A 22,466-nucleotide genomic window follows, 5' to 3' on the forward strand; every position below is an offset into this window, starting at 1 on the left:
GGATGTAGGGTATTACGCTCCAGCGGCCTGAACCACTATAAACTCTCGAGTGTTCTTGTGTTCATCCAAAATTCACCAAACAGGCAAACGCTTAGGCCCCCTTCTCATCTTAGGATTAGGGCGAGTGCATTCCGCCACTCGACTAGAGGATTTTCCCACCGACAATAATTATGGATAAATGGGGATTCGATTCATGGTTGTTAGCTCTAAACCGCCATTTACACCCATGTAACCAATATAACATATATGTGTGTGTGTTTTATACTCTATATTTAAGCATAAACTAGCTAGTTGCCTATGCTTTGCTACGATTTTTATATATCATATAACTAGGTATTGAGATATTTATTTAAATATAATTATTTTTTATTTCTAAACACTAAGGTGTTGGTCACTTGTTCGCAAATGCTATGAACTAAGAACAAGGCAACACAATTATTAGTTATTAGAGACCTTTGTCTTTCGAAGCTTTACCTTCCTGAGGATATAATGCTCATCGGACGAAGGTCATGAAGGACATACCTTCTTCAATCAATATGTGAACAAGAGTGCAAGGGGATGAAAGTAGTAACTGCATCTCATTAATCTATTCATATTTGTATTCTTTAAACTATGCACAAATATTGACAGAATTCGTATTACAATGATACCTTCGGCTTGCTCGAAGGTAAAGGCGCGAGAGAATGATTATAATCCAGCGTGATCAGTACGGTGGTACTATTCATCTATTTATAGACATGGGACGCAGCCCGGGTGAAATTACACATATATCCTTGACACTCGTCTATTTTTATAATACAAAACATCAGGGACTAAGTAGTCTTTGTTCCTTTCCGGCCATCATCATGCTCGGCCTTCATCATTACATCAGAGCCAAAGCTCCTTGATTACAGCTTCGTCGTTCATTCTTGTTATCTTCGGGCTTCATCTTCACTTTGCTATATAAAAGAAACTCTCATCCCGAAACTGAAGTCTCCTATAACAATTCATGTCATACTAAAAACATGCGGTCAGTTACGTTTTTAAGGACCTTCGGAGGAAAAAGGCCTCCAACATAAGGTATGTGTGGTTTGGTGGTTAGCCTCGATTTTTTGGAACTATTTTTTGTGCGGTGTGGTAGCTGCACGAGTGAAATCAGGTGCTGGGCAGGCACAGCAGCTGGCTGCGGGGGCGCATGAGGCGGAAGAACCAGTCGAGGCGCGTGGAGCGGGCCTAAAGTCGTGGTAACATCAGATACCTACATTAGGTTCTTAATAGAGTAGTATAGATGAAAACGGTAGCAATATTAGTGCACTTTGATTTGATAGTAGTATATGAATAAATACATTCATCGGTGTTTTATTTGCCCACACATATTAGTTAAATATACTAGTAGTTGATATCACTGAGATTGGAATCATCTTCTCTGCTACATGATTTCACAGCTGATACCTCTCTGCTTTGTGAACTTGGTCTTTTCAACCATGGTTCTAACCTGTCTTGGAAACGCGTGCTTGCATGTCCTTCAAGAAAATAAGAAAATAAAACTTTCTGATTTCATTTGTTCAATCCACCCTTCGTTTGGTTTTTCTCCGGGATGGGGTGGATACGGTTCTCTATTTTCTCTTGGTTGGGATAAGACCTTTTAGATTCAGGTGATTGGGATAAGATAGATCAATATGGTTTATACGATGAACCCATGAGTCATTTTAGCAATGAGCCTGGTTGGTCTGTTATAAAAATAACCAATCATTTATGTACAGATAATTTAAACAAAATTTAGTGGCAACAAGCGTCGATATGTCCGAGTGGTTAAGGAGACAGACTTGAAATCTGTTGGGCTACGCCCGCGCAGGTTCGAACCCTGCTGTCGACGCATTTTGATTTTTTTTGTATTTACTATTGTTGAGCATTGAGCTCGGCCTTTTGTCATCCTGGGCCTCATTCGTCGAACTATTATTGTGCTAACAAATACTCCTAATTTTATTTTACTAGTGAAAGTGTACGTGCGACACACGGACGTGATAACAAAAATATATGAACACACGTTTGTTTGACAAAGGTGTGTTTATATATGCTTTTTATTTAAAGTGCAGACGGTTGTTTGAGTTGTATTCTCCGACGAGTATTTGACTTGTCAATTTAAGTGTTTGATAGTTAGACTATTTCTCATCCAATAGCACATCCAAATAAAACTAATATATTTCTCATCCAATAGCACATTTAAATAAAACTAAACTAAGCAAAAATCGTAAAAAATAATACCATGAATTGACCTCAACACGGAAAGGAATAAAACACGACCAGTCTATTCACCCTAAAAACAAATAGAACCAGATTGCTAGAAAAACACAATAGAATAATGCGTGGAACGTGGCCACGTGGAGTCTGCTATAGCCTTTGCCCTACGTGCGTTCGTCGTCGTCCGGCCCAGGATAAAGTGTTGCCAGTAACAAGCAAATCTCATGGCCCAATCACGCAACATGACGGCAAACGAAATTTGGATGAATACTACGAGAATACTACGACGATGAATACTAACGGTCTTGAGCACGACGATGAATACTACGAGATTTGCTTTTTGATATTTGGCTACACTGAACCAGAACCTAACGGTCTTGAGCCCAACCTCAAATGACATGAATTTCACTTCTTTATCTATCTATACTTCTATACTATAAGGATGTGTTTGGTTGTGAGACAGCAGGGAGAGGCAGGATAGGAACGTCCCTTGGCGTGCTCTCTCGTCCCTCCAATTTTGAGGAACAATTGAAAACAAGACTGAAATAGTCATGTTCTAACCCTGACTCTGTAGTGTTTGGATGGAGGGACGAGGAAGAATGAAGAGGGATGGGATGAGATCATTCTAACTTGACCGTGTTTGGTTTGGAGGTCCAGAGTCAGGGTCAACGAATATTATTCAAAAATGTTGGATGAGGCCATCCCTCAAAAAATAAGGGACGGGGTCAGTCCAGGGTTGATCGTCCTATCCCTCGTTCTCGTTGACATTGAACCAAATACTATCTTAATAAAACAATCATATTTAAGACATTGTTTATCTCATCCCGTTCTGTCACTACAATCAAAGGCACCTTAAAAGAACCCGTTCGGTTCTTTATATCACAACCGTTATTTTTTTTCCTCCTCAGATCGTATGGCGTAGTTTATCCACAGGAACACAAATGTCATAGCCGTTGGATTTCCTTTGTACGATCTTTGTTGATCCGCAGGAACACAGAAACTTTTTATCCACCCGCTCGTCCATGCCCGCGTTGGCTGCTAGCAGGAAGCGGGCCTCAATGGAACGAGTCCTCCGTCTTCACCGTCTCTATCATCGATATCACAAGCAGTGACTGACGTAGGACTAAAATTAAAGAGGTACTAGTATAGCAAAAAAAACTCTCTGGCCTTTGTCTTAATATACAATTCGTTTTAATCTTTTGCTTTTATGTACATATTCAAGTAGATAACAATGATTTTAGGTATATATATAATACATATAAATCAAATATTGTATATATCTATTAACACTCTAAAATAAATAATACTTTAGGACGGAGGAAGTAGCATATATATATTTGAATCCGCTTATTTACGGATTCCAGTGGCCATAAGCTACTTTTGGGGTCCAAACACTCAGCTTCTACCGTGGCTTATTTGGAGAAGTGCTTCGTCCATAATCTGAGTTTCAATGGCAACGCAGAAGCGGTCGAGGGCGCGCGGCTGGGACAAGCCGCATGATTCTCGCTTAGCTTTACCCCATACCCACTGGGCCCCTTGCTTTTTCTTAACCGTAGATGAACTATTGCATGTCATTTGAGATGAGTTCTCGTAAAATTATTTGGCCGGTTGATTTTATCAACGTGTGAGGTAGCATGCTCCCTTTTATTCGAAAAACAATGACAAGTCAGTTATTAAAAAATGATGATTAACAGATATATTGTAATGAACAACGCATGGGACAATTTCCAATTAGGTGCTCATTATTAATATTTATTGTTAGAATATGTTCTTTAAAAATCTGACCATCCGAACACCTAGATTATAACCACCAGCTTCTTCTCACAGCAGTCGAACCAAACACTTAGATTCTTCTCAGACAGCTTCTCACCTAGAGATGGCAACGGGCACATTTTACTCGCGTACCCGCGGGTAAAAACCCTATAAGGTGCGGGTTTGGTGTGAGTTTGTACCCATGGGTACGAGTTTGATTCTCAACCCAACGGGTTTTTTCTCGTGGGTATGAAAATATTGTACCTGTGCCCGCAAACCCGCATACCCGCGTGTGTGTCTGTGTAGGCTGTAGAGCACATGCATCTCAATTTAGTGCCACCCCAAAAGCTTTGAGCGAGTGGAGCTAATCAAATGATATAAAAGAAGACTACAGGCGCCAGGGAACTAGTAGAACTTTTGGCTAAGATCGATACATGTTTTTATTAGTTTAATAAATATTTATTATTATGTGCTATCAGTTTAATAAATATTTATTATATGACTGTGCCCGTGGGTGTACCTGCGGGTGCCATAAACCCATGCGTAGCGGGTTTGGGTAACATACGCTACCCGTCGCGGGCAGCGGGTGCGGGTACGGGTTTAACATTAATCTCGTGGGTACGAGTTTATAATCTCTGTACCCGCAGGTTTTAAACCCGTTGTCATCCCTATTCTCACCACAACCAGCTTTTCACCACAGCCAGCTTTTCATAAAAGCTTCTCATAAAAAGCCAAACCAAATAGGCCCTATGTAACATACCACTAAGTTGCTACTTACTAGCCATAAGCAGTTGAAAGGATCACGATGTCCAATAGGAGGTGAATTGGACTTTTCTAAAAATCAACAACAATTAAACCCTAAGCTAGAGCCCAACTTCACCCAACTACTAGCAATAAGAGAATACTACTAGAAAGACAATAATACTAAGACATTACTTCAACTACTTCCTAAACAATTAAACAAGGTAAAATACTTGAATTAAATACGGAATATAAAGCAATGTTTAGAAGACTCATCCAATTTTTTTGCTGAGGTATCGAAGAGTCGGCACTCTTCCCTAGTCCTCGTTGGAGCACCCGCGCAAGGGTATCACTCCCCCTTGGTCCTCGCAAGAACCAAGTGCTCACTATGAGATGATCATTTGCCACTCCGGCACGGTGGATCCCTCACGATCGCTTACAATCTCGAGCCGGGTCACCAATAAATCCTCCAAGGTGATCACCGTGCTCCCAACACCAAGCCGTCTAGGTGATGCCGATCACCAAGAGTAACGAGCCTTAGACTTTCACTTAACCAAGAGAAGCCTAATGCATGCGGTGTGTGCTCTAGGTGGCTCTCACTTGCACTAATGAGGTCCTAATGCGGGATTAAGATTTTTAATCACCTCACTATACTTTGTGGTGCATGCAATGCTTTAGCAATGTATGGTCATCATTGTGGGCAACAAGACACTCAATATGGTAGGTGAAAGGGTATAAATAGCCGCACCCACCAAACTAGTCGTTACCAGGGTTTCCTGCGCATGGGCGCACCGGATAGTCTGGTGCGTCACCGGTGTGCCACCGGTGCGCCAACGGTCGACTCCAATGGCTAGTTCTGACAGCTAGCCGTTGGGCTGATGGCACACCGAACAATGAACATTTCTTGTCCGGTACACACTGGACAGTACGGTGTGACGGCTAAAATTCAACTTCGTAACTCGTTGCTCTCGGGTTTTTCTTGGGGGCGAGGCTCTGCCCCTGGACCTGACTAGCCCCACTGTCAAGGGGCGCACCGGACAGTCCGGTGCACCTAAGACAGAAACCATAACTTCTTTTTCATTCTGTTTTTTGAATCCGTTTTCGTTCTAACTCCTGAGTGTGTTATAGAGTGTCACTTAGCAGTAGGTGTGAGTGTGAATATGCACTAACACTACACTAGAAATCTCTTGGTCAAACTGCTCATCCACAACCCCTCTTTATAGTAGGCTAAATTAAATAGAAGACCTAATATTATACCGAGTGTCTGCAACTCCTTTGACACTCGAAATACGAAGACCTTCATCTTTTGATTTGTCGTTTCAGCCATCGCTTCAAGTTCTCTTCTCAGGGATTGTTTTCATCGTTGTAGTACAACTTCCTGTAATGCGACCTAACTTACCATTTGCTCTGTAAAATACACGTTAGTCACATATAATATTACATTGTCATTAATCACTAAAACCAACCAGGGGTCTAGATGCTTTCAGTAGTAATGTGAGTAATAGACATTCTACAATTACTCATGGTTTGAGAACATTGGATGATCATATAATCATCAAGACTTCGAAACATCTCTCGCTTCATATAGTCATCAAGGATTTGATTTAAATATTTTGTTACGTGCTATGTAGGACCAACAACACTTAGGGCTAGTTTGAGAGTCTAAATACTGGAGAGGACTGGAGGGACTAAAATCCCCTATTTATAGAAAATTAAATAAAGAGAAGATTTTAACCCCTCTAATCTCACCCGATTTTGTGCCTCCCAAACTAGCCTTAGGGCTTGTTCGATTCTACTCAATCCATATGGATTGAGGAGGATTGGGGGGTTTCAATCCCTAGTAAGTCAAAATTCCCTCCAATCCGTATCAATCCTCTTCAATCCATATGGATTAAAAATAACGGAAGGGGCGCTTGACCCGGCTGCAGGGTCCGCCACTGATCACAAGGTAGGTCTCTGTTCACGAAGAATCGAAAGGACTCGTGGTTGACGAAGGCTGCTAGAGGAAGGAGACAGCGCGGCCGAATTGTTGAACGAATTTTCAGATTTTCCTGTTTTTTCTGGCTAATGTGGCCAGTGCAGCGACGAACTGACCAAAAAAAACTTCTTGAGACGAAGGCTAAGGCTGGTGCCAGTGCAGACGGGAAGCACGGGCGAGAGGAGCGTACGGGAGCGAGAGTGGGACGGGAGAGGGGCGGGAGAGCGGGAGCGGGCGATGGCCACGTCGCCCGGCGACAGCGTGCCTGTCGCCTCGCTCTCGCCTGCACTGGAGAGCGTGCTCAGGCGAGAGGAGGGTGGGAGCGGGGCGACGCGCTGGCGCGGTGGGCGAGAGCGCGAGGCGAGAGTGAGTTGGCACATTCTAGTTGGTCCACCTAGGCATTTTTGACTGTTTGGAGTAGCAGTTCCAGTGCCTCCCTCTCGCCCCTGCCACGTCAGCTCTCGTCTCTACTCTCGCCCCTGCTGCTCCAGTGCATAGGCTGCAGCAGGCTACAGCCTCAGGCTATAGCCACGTCAGCTTTTCTATTTCAGAATTAAGTAATTCACGCGGATTTATTTCAACGCTCAGAAAACACACAACATAATATTTTTTATTGAATTAAAAATTACAAAGTACATAATAATTAAAATAAAATGACATGATAATTAAAATAAAATTACATAACTCTAATCGGACTCCTCGATCTCATCCTCATCTTCCTCCTCTTCACGTTCCGCTTCCGGTTCCTCTTCTTCGTCATCTAGCAGACCAAGTTCTTTTTCGACCATCTTTACGGCCCTGCCATGGGTACGTCTTTCAGCCGGGTCCATATCTCTGGTTGATCGGTCCTTTAGGATGTTCCATTGCTTCAAAAGCTTGGCCTTCACTAATCCACCCCACAAGTTCTTCATTTTGAATGCTTCACTTGTTGATTCGCTGCTCGTGGCTTCCTTCCCTTTCCCCTTCGTCTTTGTCTTTCGCGCAGCCGCCTTTGCCCTATCACGCCCCACTGGTCGGGGCACTTCCTCCTCGGTGTCTTCAGTGCCTCCAGAACTATATTCACCAGAGACTCCGAGTCGGGTTCTCTTATTCGCAGTCGAATCAGATCCACTACCAAGACCATGCTTTGCTGACCACTTGGGCTCGTAGCGAACAACTTGCCACCAATGATGGCGCTTAAATGGATGCCCCATTTTACCCTCGAACCTCGCCATTGCTGCATCCATGACCATTGCATCGTCAGCTCCGCTCTGACGCAACCTTTCTTCTTGGAGGTAGAATCCATTGAACTTGGTCACCTCCCGGTTGTAGGTGACCCAATGATCTTTAAGTTGATTGGCGGTTCGATGACGGATAGGGTCGGAGGTGGAGTTATATGTTGCCGCTATTTGGCCCCAGAAACTTGATCCACTCTTATTGTTGCCGGAGATGGGATCATTAGAATGCATAAACCAAGCATTAACCTACAATAAAACCTATAATATAAGTAAACTAAAAAAATCAAGATTAAATAAATGAGAAACGATTCACTCACCAGCTTTTCCTCGTCTTCCTTCGTCCACTCTAGCCTCTTTGGACGCTTTTCCTTCGGCACGGGATTTTCCTCAGCTTGGTTTCCAGATCCAACAGATAAAGGTGCAACTGGAGGAGGTGCTCCATACGTAGGTGGAGCATATGGATGAGGTGCTCCATACGGAGGTGGAGCATATGGAGCATAAGGAGGTACTCCATACGGAGGTGGAGCATATGGAGGAGGGGCGTATGGAGGTATCTGGAAAGAAGCTTGACTTCCGTCCGCAGCAGGTGGGGGAGGGGCATACGGACGTACCGGGAATGAAGCTTGAATTCCGGCTTGGGAAGTTGGAGGTTGACCATATGAAGACGGTGGATATTGATACAAATGATAGGGATAAGGGTATGGTGGTGGACGCGCAGCCGGAAATAGTGCACGGGGGAGTGAGGCTGAAACATCGGAGCGACGATGTAGTGAAGAAGACTCATCTAATGGAAGGGTTGTAGGTGACCCATCGGACTGCAAGAGATCCGTGAAGGTGTTCAAATCTGGGGACCAACCCGACATTGTGTGAAGAAAGGGGAGTTTGGAAGAGAAAAATGAGATGGAATGGTGTGTGGAATGAGCTCCACCCGGGTAGGGGTATATATAGATGGATTGGGGATGAAATTTGTGATTTTTTGCAATTTTTTTCGAATTTTTTGGACTCCAAACGGTCAAAAACGGCTAGTTGCAACGGCTAGCACACGTGGACCAATCAGAAGCCGCCACCTCACTGTCGCCCCTCGCTCTCGCCCGCGAAGACGCCATCGCCAACGCGTCACCCCGCTCTCGCCTGCCTATCGCCTCCCTCTCGCCCGGCGTGCGCTCCAGTGCAGGCGAGAGCGGGGCGATATCGCCCGCTCTCGCCGGGCGGTGGCAGTAGCGCCCGCCGAGTCGCTCTCGCCTGCCTCCAGCCCCGCTCTCGCCTCCTGCTGGGCGCTATCGCCCTCACTATAGCCTGCATTGGCACAAGCCTAACATGGACTGCTAAAAAACCTTTGACAGCCTGGCGGCAAAACCCTCCCCAATACCCATTTCTCGCAAATCCCCGCCACCCCCATTTCCACCGCCAGATTCGGTGCCGTCAGGATCGATTTCTTGTGCATCTTGGAGCATCTACAAGGGGTGGGCGACTCAGCAAAATCTGCTGGCATCTCCTCTCTTTTCTTGCATCGAATTTTGTAATTGCCGACTGAACCGTGCAGAGAAGTCTTGACAAGCGCATGGGCGGAGGTGGAAATGGGGAATCGTGCGATCTCCTCCAAGTCCTTTTTGGTAGGGGGCCTTTGCTTCATAAACAGTATTGCCAGCGGATCGAACGCCAGATGCATTTAGGAGCTTGGTTAATGGATAATGTTTGTTCATTGAGTTTAAGTTTTCACATCTGAGATTGGACTATGCGGATAGAGGGGCTCAAGGAATGCATATCTATTTGTTTACCGGGGTATACAAGCATGCAGTACTTTAGACATCTAAGAGTTGTTACAGCAAATGCACTACGATATCATACATCTGATCTACAGTAGAGTTCTCTATTCAGCAGTTGGATTTAGATTTATGGTATACAATGTAGGCTTGGTTGTCCTTATGCCTCATTTGCTTGACGTGCCTTTTACAATTCCAGAGGGGGCCTTGGCTGGAGGAGCTGCTGGTGTTGTTGTTGAAACAGCTTTATATCCTATTGATACAATAAAGACCAGGCTTCAGGTAAGCTGATTTTACATTTGAATGCAGCACCCCGTTTGTCTAGCTTATCATGCAACCATCATTCTCCAAGTTGTTCATTCTCGGATGCATGGTAATACACTTATGTTTAACACTTACTGATTCATGGCCCTGACTGATGCCATCCTTAGTAAATTTATACCAATGTGTCTCTGCAATCTCTTTCGCTACCAAGTCTCCTGGATGTGCTTGTGGTGCCTACAAGGCTCATGTGTTTTTGTAGTGGGACAGCTTGTATCAGTTTTATTTACTTGCCCATTGCCGAGGAATCAAATTCCTGGAGCAACACAGAAGTTCATACAAGTTCATACATCAACTTTATGAGATTTCTTTTTCTCATTTTTTATATAGGCTGCACAAGGCGGAAGTAAAATTCAATGGAAAGGCATGTATGATGGGTTAGCTGGAAATATTGTCGGTGTTCTTCCGTGAGTATTAGTATTACAGTGAAGACTGAAGAAGTTTTATGCTAGCCTATAGGATGCTATCATGCTGTTAGCAATACAAGCAGAAGGAACCTGGATGTGTCACTTATCTTTTAATGTATTGAAGTATTGCATATTCTTAGCTATTTTCCCCTGATGTTTTTACTGTAGTTACTTATATTATTGTGGTTTTATTCTTTCCATACTGTATTGAGGTGTTACTAGTCCATGATCTGATTCCTGGTTGCATTCATAACATATATTTGCTATATTTGTATCGAGAATCTTGTTAGACTCCTGTTTAAGGTTAGACTTAGCCCCTCTTGTACTTACCAAACTACCTCTATGTAATGGGCTTAGTCCAGCTATCTGATCTATATATTTTACTCCTAACCCTGATTAGGGTTAGAGTTTCCCACATGGAGCATGCCACCGCAGGCGCTGGCGCGAGAGCTAGTGCCGCCCTGCAAGCTGCCACCGCCTCGACGCGGGCGGCCACATCCCCGTCGCCGGCCTGCACGCCGCCACAGGCTCGAGTGTGGGTCTTCCCGCTGTCGCCGACACCACCTTGGGCGCAGGCGGCCTCGTCCTTGCCCTCCTCCCCGGTGCTTTCTCCTCCGTGTATCGCGCAACTGTCACTGCCCCTGCTCGCAGCGAGCTCGACGGGGATGAAACCCTCTTCATCATCGGTCTTCGACCCCTCACTGGAGCTCCCCTTGCCGACACCGTCCACACTGGCGCCGACGCCCTCGCTGCTGCGCCAGGTCACCTCCTTCAGCACGCCCGACGTTCCCCTCCTGGCTTCATCGCCCACCGTCATCCCCTCACTGAACCCGCGTGGGTTGACCTCATCACGTCCTCGTCAGCTTCTCTGCCCGCTTCCTCCTCACTGGTTGTAGCCCTCGCCACCATCCAGGCTGTCGTGGCCGCCTCTCAGGAGCACGAGCCTGCTGCGTTCCTCGCCTGGGAGCACGAGCGCGTGGGCACCGCCTTGGGCACGGGCGGCCTCGTCCTTGCCCTCCTCCCCGGTGCTTTCTCCTCCGCATCCCGCGCCACTGTCACTGCCCCTGCACGCAGCAAGGTTGCCGGGGATGGGGCCCTCTTCATCACCGGTCTTCGGCCCCTCACCGAAGCTCCCCTTGCTGACACCGTCCACACTAGCACCAGCACCCTCGCTACTGCGCCGGGTCACCTCCTTCAGCACGCTCGATGTTCCCCTATTGGCTTCACTGCCCACCGACATCCCCTCGTTGAACCCGCGTAGGTTGACCTCGTCGCGTCCTTGTCAGCTTCTCCACCCGCTTCCTCCGCACTGGTTGTAGCCCTCGCCACCATCCAGGCTGTTGTGGCTGCCTCTCAGGAGCGCGAGCGTGCTGCGTCCCTCGCCTAGGAGCACGAGCGCGCTTTGGGTGCCGCCTTGACCTCTTAGATGGCCACTGCTCAGTGTCTCCTCCTCGGTCACAGCGCTACGCCCGACCTGGTGTCCCCTGAGCCTCCTCACACCTCTAGACTCGACACCAACCGCCGGTGTTCACAACATCCGGTCCCTCGTGTTCGTCGTGTTGGATCTGGTGTTCCCTCATTACCCCCCATTGGCGTGATCAGGTGCTCCTCACGCTCCTGTGGTTCGCCCTCGCCGACGACGTTCTCGACGACGTCGTCGCCCCGTTGTCCCCATCTTGGCACCAGTTGGACAACGTGGTCCTCTCGTGGTGGTACCATCAGCGTCGAGCTCCAGGACATCGTCCGTGAGCGGGAGGGCACCGCTCGCCAGACATGGGTCGCCCTCAAGGACCAGTTCCTCGGGAACCGGGAGGCTCGAACACTCCACCTCGATGCTTCGTTTCGTCTGGGAGAGGGGAACCTATCCGTCAGCGAGTACTGGCGTCGGATGAAGGACATGGCAGACTCTCTCCGTGATCTTGGCGAGCCCATCGCCGACCGCACCCTGGTGCTGAACCTTCTGCGTGGCCTTAGCCCCTGCTACGACGACCTGAAGGCTCTCATCAAGCAGATTGTGCCCTTCCCGCCTTCCACGCTTTCCGCAATGAGCTTCTCGAGGAGCTCACCCTAGTGTCACGACTGCAGGTGAAGCATAGGTCTCTGATGGCGCAAGGAGATGGCTAAGGGAGTTCAGGTAGCACATTTCTGTTTGTTTGTTAAGAGTTGGTAATGGAGTATGTAATGGAGTTGTTGGTTGGGCCATATAAGCCGTATTAGTGCCGTAGTGGGCCGTAAATAACAGGTTAGTAGCTGTGATGGAGTGCTTATAAGTACTGTACCAGGGCATCTTGTGCCAGACATGCAAAATCTGAAAGGAACAAATCAGTTTGAACTACCCAAATACTTACCTCTGTTCTTCGTTGCTTATTCATTTGGCTCATGTCGCGATGGTCTCCATCGCTAGTCAAGGGTCGTCACTAGTGGTACCGAAGCAATCGATCCTCAGAGAGTGTGCATGATGGCACCAACTACCAAGCCGTCGGTGCAAACGCTGGAAGCCGTGGCGGGAGCGGAACAAAAAGGAGAGGAGCGCTGGGAGAGGATGATGATGGCGGTGAAGCGGCTGACTGGCAAGATGGAGGTGATGGAAATCAGCTAGAGGAAGGCTAAGGAAGATCAGGCGTTAATGGCTCGTCAGATGCAGGAAACTAAGAAGACGGTATCGCGTCTTCGATTGGAGTTGATGGCAAAGGATTTGGAAGGTAACGAATCATACTCTGAGCGAGAGAATCGTATTCCTTGTTGGGATGATTGGGGTGGAGGATTTGGCAAGGAACGAAGGGAGCAGTGGGGTGAAGGAAGAGAGTTCAGGCCTAGATCTCTACCGAAGTGGACATTTCCTAAGTTTCAGGGAAATGATCTAGGGATATGGTTTGATAGGTTTATGGATTATTTCACAGTTTACCAGGTGCCTAAGTGGACGTGGGCTAGCACTACCTCTATGCACATGGAAGGAAACACATCAAAGTGGTTGCAAGTGTATAAGCTGAAACATGGATTAGTAGATTGGGATAAGTTTACACATGCTGTGAGGGAGAAGTTCGGGGTAGAGGAGTATCCAGGCCATGAGAGCTTTGGTAAATCTGAAACAACAACATGGGGTGGAGGAGTATTCCCAAGCTTTCAATGATACCAGATATGTAACAACTTTGCATAATTCGGGGCTGGATTAGACCTTGTTTGTGAGTCATTATGTGAGAGGATTGAAGCCTAAGATCCAGTCCCAAGTTATGGCACAGATGCCCAAAACGGTGGACAAGGCTATGAGGTTAGCGAAGTTATATCAGGAGATTGCTGAGAAGAATAGGATGAGAAATCAGAAGGCAGTTCTGGGAAGCAAGACTCAGGCTATGGGTAGTAGAGGTGATGGTAGAGGTGGAGCACTGAACCCTGAACTGAGTAAGGAAAGGCAGATAAGAGATTACATGAGGGCCAATGGGTTGTGTTTTATATGTGACTCAGGCGAAGCTCTCTGAGGACGATGGGCCCCGGTCGTCGACGCGATGGCCTACCGGAGCCTCACCGGCGCTCTCTAGTGTCTGATTTTTTCCCGCTCCAACGCTGAGGCCGAGCACCACGCTGTGGCCAATGGCATGGCCGAGGCCTCCTAGCTTCGCCAGCTTCTTCAAGAGCTCTACAGCCTACTCGAGCGCTCCATACTCGTCTATTGCGACAACGTCAGCACGATTTACCTCTCCACCAATCCCGTGCACAACATAAGCGTACAAAGCACGTGGAGATCGACTTCACTTCGTCTACGAACGTGTCGCCGTCGGTGATGTTCGCGTTCTCAGCGTCTGGACCACGTCGTAGTTCACTGACATCTTCACCAAGGGGCTGCCATCGAGTGTATTCACTGAGTTTCGATCCGGTCTCAACATCTATACAGGATAGAGTCGAGACTGTGTGTGTGGGGGGTGTTAGACTCCTGTTTAGGGGGTAGACTTAGGTACTCTTGTATTTACCAGACTACCCCTTTGTAATGGGCTTAGCCCACCTATCTGCTGTATATATTTTACTCTCAACCCTGGTTAGGGTTAGGGTTTCCCACAAATCTGAGACCATGATTGTATCATAGTCATCATTATTTCCATATCTCTATTTCCTTGTGATTTCTCTGAGCCACTTCACATTTGTTCCAGCGCTTCTGCAATTTTTGTTGGAGTATATGAACCAGCTAAAAGAAAACTACTGGAATTGTTTCCTAAAAATTTGAGCGCTATTGCTCATTTGGTATGTCAGCTGAAAAACTATCTCCATAGCCTTGTCGATTTCTTAATTTGGAGTCCATGGAATTACTTGGTGCCATATTAAATGGAATAGTTACAAAAATACTACTATTAAGCTAGTGATATAACCTTTAAAACCGTTTGCTTTACAAATTACAATGAATTTATCTTGTGTTTTGAAAATGTATGCAAAAGACTGCAGGAGCAATTGGAGGGGCTGCTTCTTCTCTCATTCGTGTTCCCACGGAGGTCAGTTTTATTCTTTCTGCCCTTGGCACTTCAATGTTATCATAATTTGAATTAAAATTCACTCGATTCAGGTGGTTAAACAAAGAATGCAAATGAGTCAGTACAAGACTGCACCTGATGCCGTTCGCCTTATCCTTGCTCAAGAAGGAATTAAAGGTCTTTATGCTGTATGTATCTTTCAGTCACATGACAATTTCCTTTGTTTCATAATTTGTGAATACTGATGAATTTGTCTACTAGGACAAACAATATTTTCATTTATCCATGTAAATTCTAATTTCAGTGGCTCATCAGTTCCACAAACACGTGTCATTTGGTTTGCAGGGCTATGGTTCCTTTCTCCTGCGAGATCTGCCATTTGATGCCATTCAATTTTGCATATATGAGCAACTCCGAATTGGTTATCGATTAACGGTATTTATCTCACTTTTATTTAATGAATCCAATGTATTGTTCTTGAATAGTTCCGTGTTCTTTTGAACCATCACGTTCTGAATACTGATTGTTAATTCAGAATGGGATAAATACCTATCTGAGGAGGCTAGATTATTGTGCTTGAAGTGATTAGGGCTCTGAATGGAAGTTGAATCAGTATGATAGAGAACACAATAGCATGGAATGAGTAATTAATTCTTCCTGCTTAATCACAATGGCATCCCTTCAGGAAGGATGACAATGACTTTGACTTACTACGAAACATTATATAAAACAAGGGGGCATACCCCTCGAGGCTCCCACATAAGTGAGGTTTGGGGAAGGGTTAAACCGAACTATGAAACATTATATAAACTAAAAAAATACTTAAGCAAAGATAATCATGCAAAGTAATGAAATCATCAACCGGACTCTAATAAAGGGGGGTAAAAATTTTAGTGGCAAATGCTGTAGTTTTATATTTCCCATGAACGAAGGAAAAATAACTTATTCGAAGTGAATGCATCTAACATTCTAGATGAATCGAGGAGATACTAATACAGTATTGCTGATCACAGAAGTATCCAATCAAGACCGTAGAATCCATATCAATAGTAGCAGATTAACTCCAGGATAACTGTGGCCTTCCTATTGTTTCTGAAGTCTTCATATCCTTTGTCACCTCTTGATTTCTTGTTTCACAGTTACCTCCCAAAAGGTACACGTAGGTGCCTCTATTTGTGAAAGAGATCTTGTGGCTTGCTTCATTGCTAGTGTCTGGAAGCCTTGGATTTCTATACACATGATGGGTTGATTCCTACTGCTATTTCCAGCAAGAGGATATTGTAGCAATTGGAAACTGCATCCCATAATTTTTTTTGTTCTGTTGGTACACATGGGATATGGGACTATGGGAGTGCGATAGTTATATTATCACTTCTCTTTTAGTTTTATTAAGTTTAACCTGACTTGCCATGGCTAAGTTCAAACTTTTATGCACATTATTGACTTCTATATTCAAGTTCAGTCATTACATCTCTTTTAGTTGTCATTTAAATTTGAGCAACTGCTTTGAGCCAAAATAGAGCTTGGTAAAATGCAAACACAGAACTAGTTATCCAGAATCAGAACTGATATATCCTACGACTGCTAGCACTTGTTTACCGAGTTTTGACTTTCTTGTGGATCCAGGCTAAGAGGGAGTTGCACGACACAGAGACTGCAATTATTGGTGCTTTTGCTGGTACAACTGAACTTCCTTACTAGGCTGATTTCCAGTATATTCCAATCTGCTATTCTTTCCTATCTTTTCTCAAGATTATGCATATTGTTTAGACCCAGAAAACAGCACACTGTTAGGATTTTATCAAATAAAAAAGAACCAGATTGTGCATATTTGCTATTCTATAAGCATTTATACCAATATTTGCTTTGAAGTTTTCTTAGAGTTTAGTGCGTCTATGTATTCTATAATCAATGATTAAAAAACGTTCCATAAATTTTCTCATCTCTTTACCAAAGTTACACTTGGCCTTTTCAAGCGCAATCACCCTTTAGGGTGCAATCATGAAATCGTCATCTGTTCAGACACCAAAACGACATGAAAGAGGGCACAAGAAAAAATCTAACTTGGCTTCTCAATGTGTTCTACCCACGTTTAGAAATTAAGTTTAGATCCATTATTGTTGTAAGTAAGAGGGTTAAGTTCTGGCTGATCATAAATCAGATGGAGGAAACACAAGTTACAACCTTCAAGTTTTCAGCCATCTAATTTATCCTTAATTGCCAAACCTTTTTGTAGCCTTGAACTGTAATTGTCTAATATATGCACCCAAAACCACAATCCAGTTTGGGTTTGCTGACATGGCACCAATATGCTGGTGGTTTTGACTTTACAGGTGCGGATTGCCCTCCCCAATTAGCATACATAAGTATATTTAAAAAAAAGATTGCATCAGTAGCTGGTTCTGCTTGCTATATACTTAGTTTATGATGACACCGTTATATTGGCATATTTATTAGTATGGTAGCTTAAGTTCGCCCTTCCTATTGTCAGGTGCCATTACTGGCGCTTTAACCACACCCCTCGATGTCATGAAGACAAGATTGATGATTCAGGTGGATCTTGAGACTGCATGAACTCTTGGACCTGATGGCACTTTTTAGGGACCACTGATTATTTCGAAGTTTCTTCTGATTCCAGGGACAAACAAACCAATATAGAGGATTCATTGACTGTGCTCAAACTATCATGCGAGAGGAAGGTGCTGGCGCATTTTTTAAGGTAAAACTTTTGCATTGCAATAGACGCAGTAACAAGAACTTGCACATTGATGATCAGAAACAACAGTCATTTACATCACGTCACATTTCAGACTCCGTGTGATACCACATTCGAAGCATCTTTGCATGTTTATGTCTTCTGTTGCTATCTTTCTGGTTGCAGGGTATCGAGCCAAGGGTACTATGGATTGGCATTGGCGGGTCGATCTTCTTTGCTGTTCTGGAGAAAACAAAATCGGTTCTAGCTGAGAGGAATACCCGTAGGTGAGAGGATGAACGAAAGCTCTTGGCATCGTGATCATTTCCCTATGGCACGAGGCGGAAATGCGCCTGGCCAGATTTTGGAGCCCCAGTTTCCCATTCTATTCTGTTCCGTTTGAGCTACGTTGATGGAGACTCATGTTGCGTGATATTCCCTCTGTTTTTTTATTCGTCGCTTTTTAGTTTAAAAATAAACTAGCAGTTGACAAATATTCGAGAACGAGATAATACTAGCTAAGATAGTTGGCCTTTTCAGGCATTACGATGAGCCTAGAGTAAGGTAACGTAGAAACAGCAACAAGCAAACTAGCACTACAACGATAGTAAGGCTGTCTTCTATCTTTTATTTCAAATATTACTTGTGAACTGTATAATCTATAATACAAAATAAAGTTTTACGTGACTGCGTGATCAAAGCCAGATTATCTATATAATTATTTAAAACATTGTTTTGTACTATCCCTACACTATTTGCAAAGTGGAATAAAATATGAGGTAGGATAAGTGGAATTTAAAATATGAGGTAGGATAAGAGATAATGGGTGTTGAAGATAGCCCAAGAGCTGTTTGGTTGATCTTTTTAACCCGATCACAGTGCTAGCTAGTTTCCGGGAGTAGGTCCGAGCCTTCGGCCACCATTCACGCTCGATGGTCGACGTTGTTAAGAACCCCTTGCTATCGAGTGTAGTCCAAGGGCTGCTTAACCGAATAATAATAGAACACAAGGAGACAAGAGTGTAGAGAGGAACTGATTCTTTGTTACTATATGATGCTGCCCTCCAAAGGTTACATGATATGGGGATCTCCTCTCTATTTATAGACAAAACTAGGGTTTCAGGCAGATGGGCCACATGACCTTCCTGGCCCAAGAAAGGTTTCTTAACACTCTCTCTTGGCCCAATGCCGCGAGATACATATGCCTCAAAACTCCATAAAAACCCAGTGGGAAAAAATTGGAGAAAGAATATAGGGTTTATATGCTTCGTAAGATTACTTTTCACATAGCCCATTTGAACTTGTGCGACACAAGCTGCATTATCTTCATAATGATTGTGGGTGTTTGCTTAATATTCAACCCACATGCAGATTGGATATGGTTGATCATTCTTCGAAGCCATGCACATTCACGCGAGGCTTCATATAATGCAATAATTTCTGAGTGGTTCGTTGAAGTCGATACCAAAGTTTGTTTTGACGACTTCCATGAAATTGCAGTTCCTCCACAAAGAAATACATATCCAGTTTGAGATTTGCCTGAATGTGGATCAGACAGGTATCCAGCATCAGCGTGCCCGATAAGATTTAGATCTTGAATTTTTCGATAAAACAAACCAAGATCCTTGCTTCCTTGTAGGTAACAGAAGATGTCCTTGATCCCTTTCCAATGCCTTTTGGTGGGTTTCGCACTGTATCTTGCTAGTAAGTTCACAGCAAATGCAATATCTGGTCTTGTGCTATTTGCCAGATACATCAACGCTCCAATTGCGCTTAGGTACGGATATTCAGCTCCAAGAACTTCCTCCTCCCCCTCTTCCCTAGGTCTGTATGGGTCTTGGTCTACCTGTAATGACCTTCCAATCATAGGGGTTTTGGCAGGATATCCCTTCTCAAGACCAAATCTTTCTAATACTTTTTGAGTGTAAGTTGATTGGTGGATTAATATGCCACCTTCAAAATGTTCAAGCTGCAGGCCTAAACAAAATTTGGTTCTACCCAAATCTTTCATCTCAAATTCAGACTTCAAGTATGAGCTTGCCTCTTCAATTTCTTTATGTGTTCCTATGATGTTCAAGTCATCAACATATGCTGATATAATACATAATCCATTTGGGGATCGCTGTATAAATACACATGGGCAATCCTCGTTGTTTATGTAGCCTTTCTTGCTTAGGAAGTCACTCAAGCGATTATACCACATTCTTCCTGATTGTTTCAATCCATACAGTGATTTCTTAAGTTTAACACTGTATAATGCTCTATTTTTCTCATCTCGATTTGGGACTGGGATCCCTTCCGGTATTTTCATATAGATGTCTGTATCCAGGTTTCCATAGAGGTAAGCTGTCACAACATCCATTAGTTTCATTTTTAAATTCAAGTTCACTGCCAATGAGATCAAGTATCTAAAGGTAATTCCTCCCATGACTGGAGAGTAAGTTTCTTCATAATCAACTCCAGGGCGTTGAGTGAAACCTTGAGCGACTAGCCTTGCTTTGTACCTTGATATTTCATTATTTTCATTTCTCTTGCGGACAAATACCCACTTATAACCTACAGGGTGTATGTGGGATGGTGTGCGGCTTACGGGCCCAAACACCTCTCTTTTGTCTAGAGAAATTAATTCTGCGGTAATTGTCTTTTTCCATTTATCCCAATCTGGTCTTTTCTTGCACTCTGCGATAGATGCCGGTTCCGGGTCATGATCAATGATCGAGTAACTTTTTTTGCGAAATATATGTCTATGTTGGCTGTTGCTCTATTCATGCATTCTCCAGTTAATACATAGTTTATGGCCATTTCATCATGGGATGCTTCTTGCATTTCTTCTTGCGTTGCCCTGCTGCTTCTTGTCGCGGGAGCGAGTTCCTTTAGTTTTTCATCGCCTTTGTGTGCGCACATGTTTGGGTTGGCGGTTTCTTCTACGGGAAGGTTCAAGTCCGGAATGCTTTTCTTCATGTGTTCCTTCCCGGTGCCAGGTCTCGTCTGGCTCCCCTTCTTGCTTTGGGGCATTTCTGTGATCGGCTGTGGCAAGTCCTCTTGCCCTCTTTTCTTCGGACGTCTCCGAGTACTTGGGGTTTGAGAGGCCAGAGTTCCTGTCCTTTTGTTATGAGGCCTCTTAACAGGATCAGGTATACCTTCAATTTTCTTTGGTATTTCAACCCTCTCTGGTTCATTCCATGCAGGAACATGCGACTTAACCACACTCTTCAAATCACAAAAATGATCAGGCAGTTCATTTGCTAAGTTTTGCAAATCGATTATCTTTTGAACTTCTAGATTTGCTTCTTTGGTGCGAGGGTCATGAGCGGGGATTCCCATGGATTGCCATATAATTTCTCGGCATTTCTCATCCAAAGGTTTTTTTCCTCCCCCTAATGATGGGAAATTATCCTCGTCAAAAATACATTCGGCGAATCGGGCCGTATGCAATTCTCCGGTCATTGGGTCAAGGTGTCTAATTATGGATGCACTCTCATATCCAACATATATCCCTATTTTCCGGAGAGGACCCATTGCACTTCGCTGTGGAGGTGGTATAGGTACATATACCATGCATCCAAATTTTCTTAGGTGAGAGATTTTTCGGATGACTCCTTGCACTAGTTGCATTGGTGAGTGAATGTTGTATGCTGATGAACGGAAATTGATAAGTGCTGCTGCGTGCAGGATGGCATGGCCCCAACATGTGTTGGGTAGGTTACAACTCTGCAAGAGTGGTCTAGCAATTAGCTTTATTCTTTTAATCAAAGCTTCGGCTAGTCCATTTTGCGTATGAACATGAGGCACATAGTGCTCAACTGCAATTCTCGATGCGGTACAATAATCATCAAATGCCTTAGAGGTAAATTCTCCAGCATTATCCATTCTAATGGACTTTATTCGATGGTCAGGGAAAGTATTTTTAATCCGAATGATCTGCGAGATCAACTTTGCAAATGCATGGTTTCGAGTTGATAGTAAGCATACATGCGACCACTTCGAGGATGCATCGATTAAGACCATAAAATATCGAAAAGGTCCCGAAAGTGGTTGAATTGGACCACAAATGTCCCCCTGGATTCGTTCCAAGAAGGCGGGAATTTCATTCTTTACTTTCAAGGGGGATGGTCTCACTATCAATTTTCCCATGGCACATCCCTGGCACACAAAATCTTCTTGATTTGGGAAGTGTTTCACATTTATGCAGTGTCCTTGTGAGTTATTGATGATATTTCTCATCATTCTAAGACTAGGGTGCTCTAGTCGATAATGCCATAGAGAGAATAATTCAGAATGTCTAAACACCATCTTTAGGGAAGTGTACACTGCAGGTGCACTAATCTTAGTATAATATAACCCTGATTCTAGCGATGGGAATTTTTCTATGACTTCTTTGTCATATTCCCCATACTTTATGATGTATAGGTATTCCTTACCATTTTGCTCTGTGGTTTCTACATGAAAACCATTTGCACGAATGTCCCTAAAACTCAAGAGAGTTCTGGTTGATTCAGGGTATAATAGAGCTTCTTTGATTTCGATTTGAGTACCCATCGGGAGTGTAATTGTGGCTTTACCTGAGCCTATTACACATGAATCGCTTCCCGCGATTGTGGTAATACTACCAACGTTCTTCATGATCGTGTGAAAGTATTTTGTTTCCCTTAAAATGGTATTTGTCGTGCCACTGTCGACAATACATATATCCTCCATAGACCTTTCATAATACAATTATTGCAATTAGTAATTATCATAAGGGAAATATTGCATAGTAAATTTAAATAGTTCAACATTCATGAAATAAAGATAATGCTCTTATAGAGCTTACAGACCATAATTATGTTTTTTCAAACTCTGAAAAATAAATGTGCATGCAAGCACTCAAATGGAATCAAGGAAGGCATCGGTGTCAGCCTCCACTAGAGCTATGG

At 44.2% G+C, this 22,466-nt stretch overlaps 1 protein-coding gene and 1 non-coding gene across 3 annotated transcripts; both read left to right on the forward strand.

The window, feature by feature from the left end:
• Window positions 1-1,773: 1,773 nt before the first annotated feature.
• Window positions 1,774-1,855, forward strand: TRNAS-UGA (transfer RNA serine (anticodon UGA)). The gene has a single exon. It is a non-coding gene; the product is annotated as a tRNA-Ser (tRNA).
• A 7,333-nt stretch (window positions 1,856-9,188) lies between these two features.
• Window positions 9,189-18,248, forward strand: LOC100381476 (S-adenosylmethionine carrier 1 chloroplastic/mitochondrial). 2 transcript variants are annotated; one of them, XM_008653390.4, is made up of 12 exons: window positions 9,189-9,371; window positions 9,452-9,521; window positions 9,871-9,953; window positions 10,323-10,399; window positions 14,542-14,632; window positions 14,824-14,877; window positions 14,949-15,044; window positions 15,202-15,291; window positions 16,483-16,534; window positions 17,348-17,409; window positions 17,495-17,575; window positions 17,738-18,235. In XM_008653390.4, the coding sequence occupies exons 2-12, from the start codon at window positions 9,470-9,472 to the stop codon at window positions 17,840-17,842; spliced, it is 843 nt and encodes a 280-aa protein (XP_008651612.1). In that variant the 5' UTR covers window positions 9,189-9,371; window positions 9,452-9,469; the 3' UTR covers window positions 17,843-18,235. The 2 variants fall into 2 exon arrangements, with proteins under 2 accessions (XP_008651612.1, NP_001167783.1); NM_001174312.1 differs by having other exon boundaries at window positions 9,301-9,521; window positions 17,738-18,248.
• Window positions 18,249-22,466: the final 4,218 nt, after the last annotated feature.

Source organism: Zea mays, chromosome 7 (assembly GCF_902167145.1).
Source record: "Zea mays cultivar B73 chromosome 7, Zm-B73-REFERENCE-NAM-5.0, whole genome shotgun sequence".
In the NCBI taxonomy this organism is placed as follows: Eukaryota; Viridiplantae; Streptophyta; class Magnoliopsida; order Poales; family Poaceae; genus Zea; species Zea mays.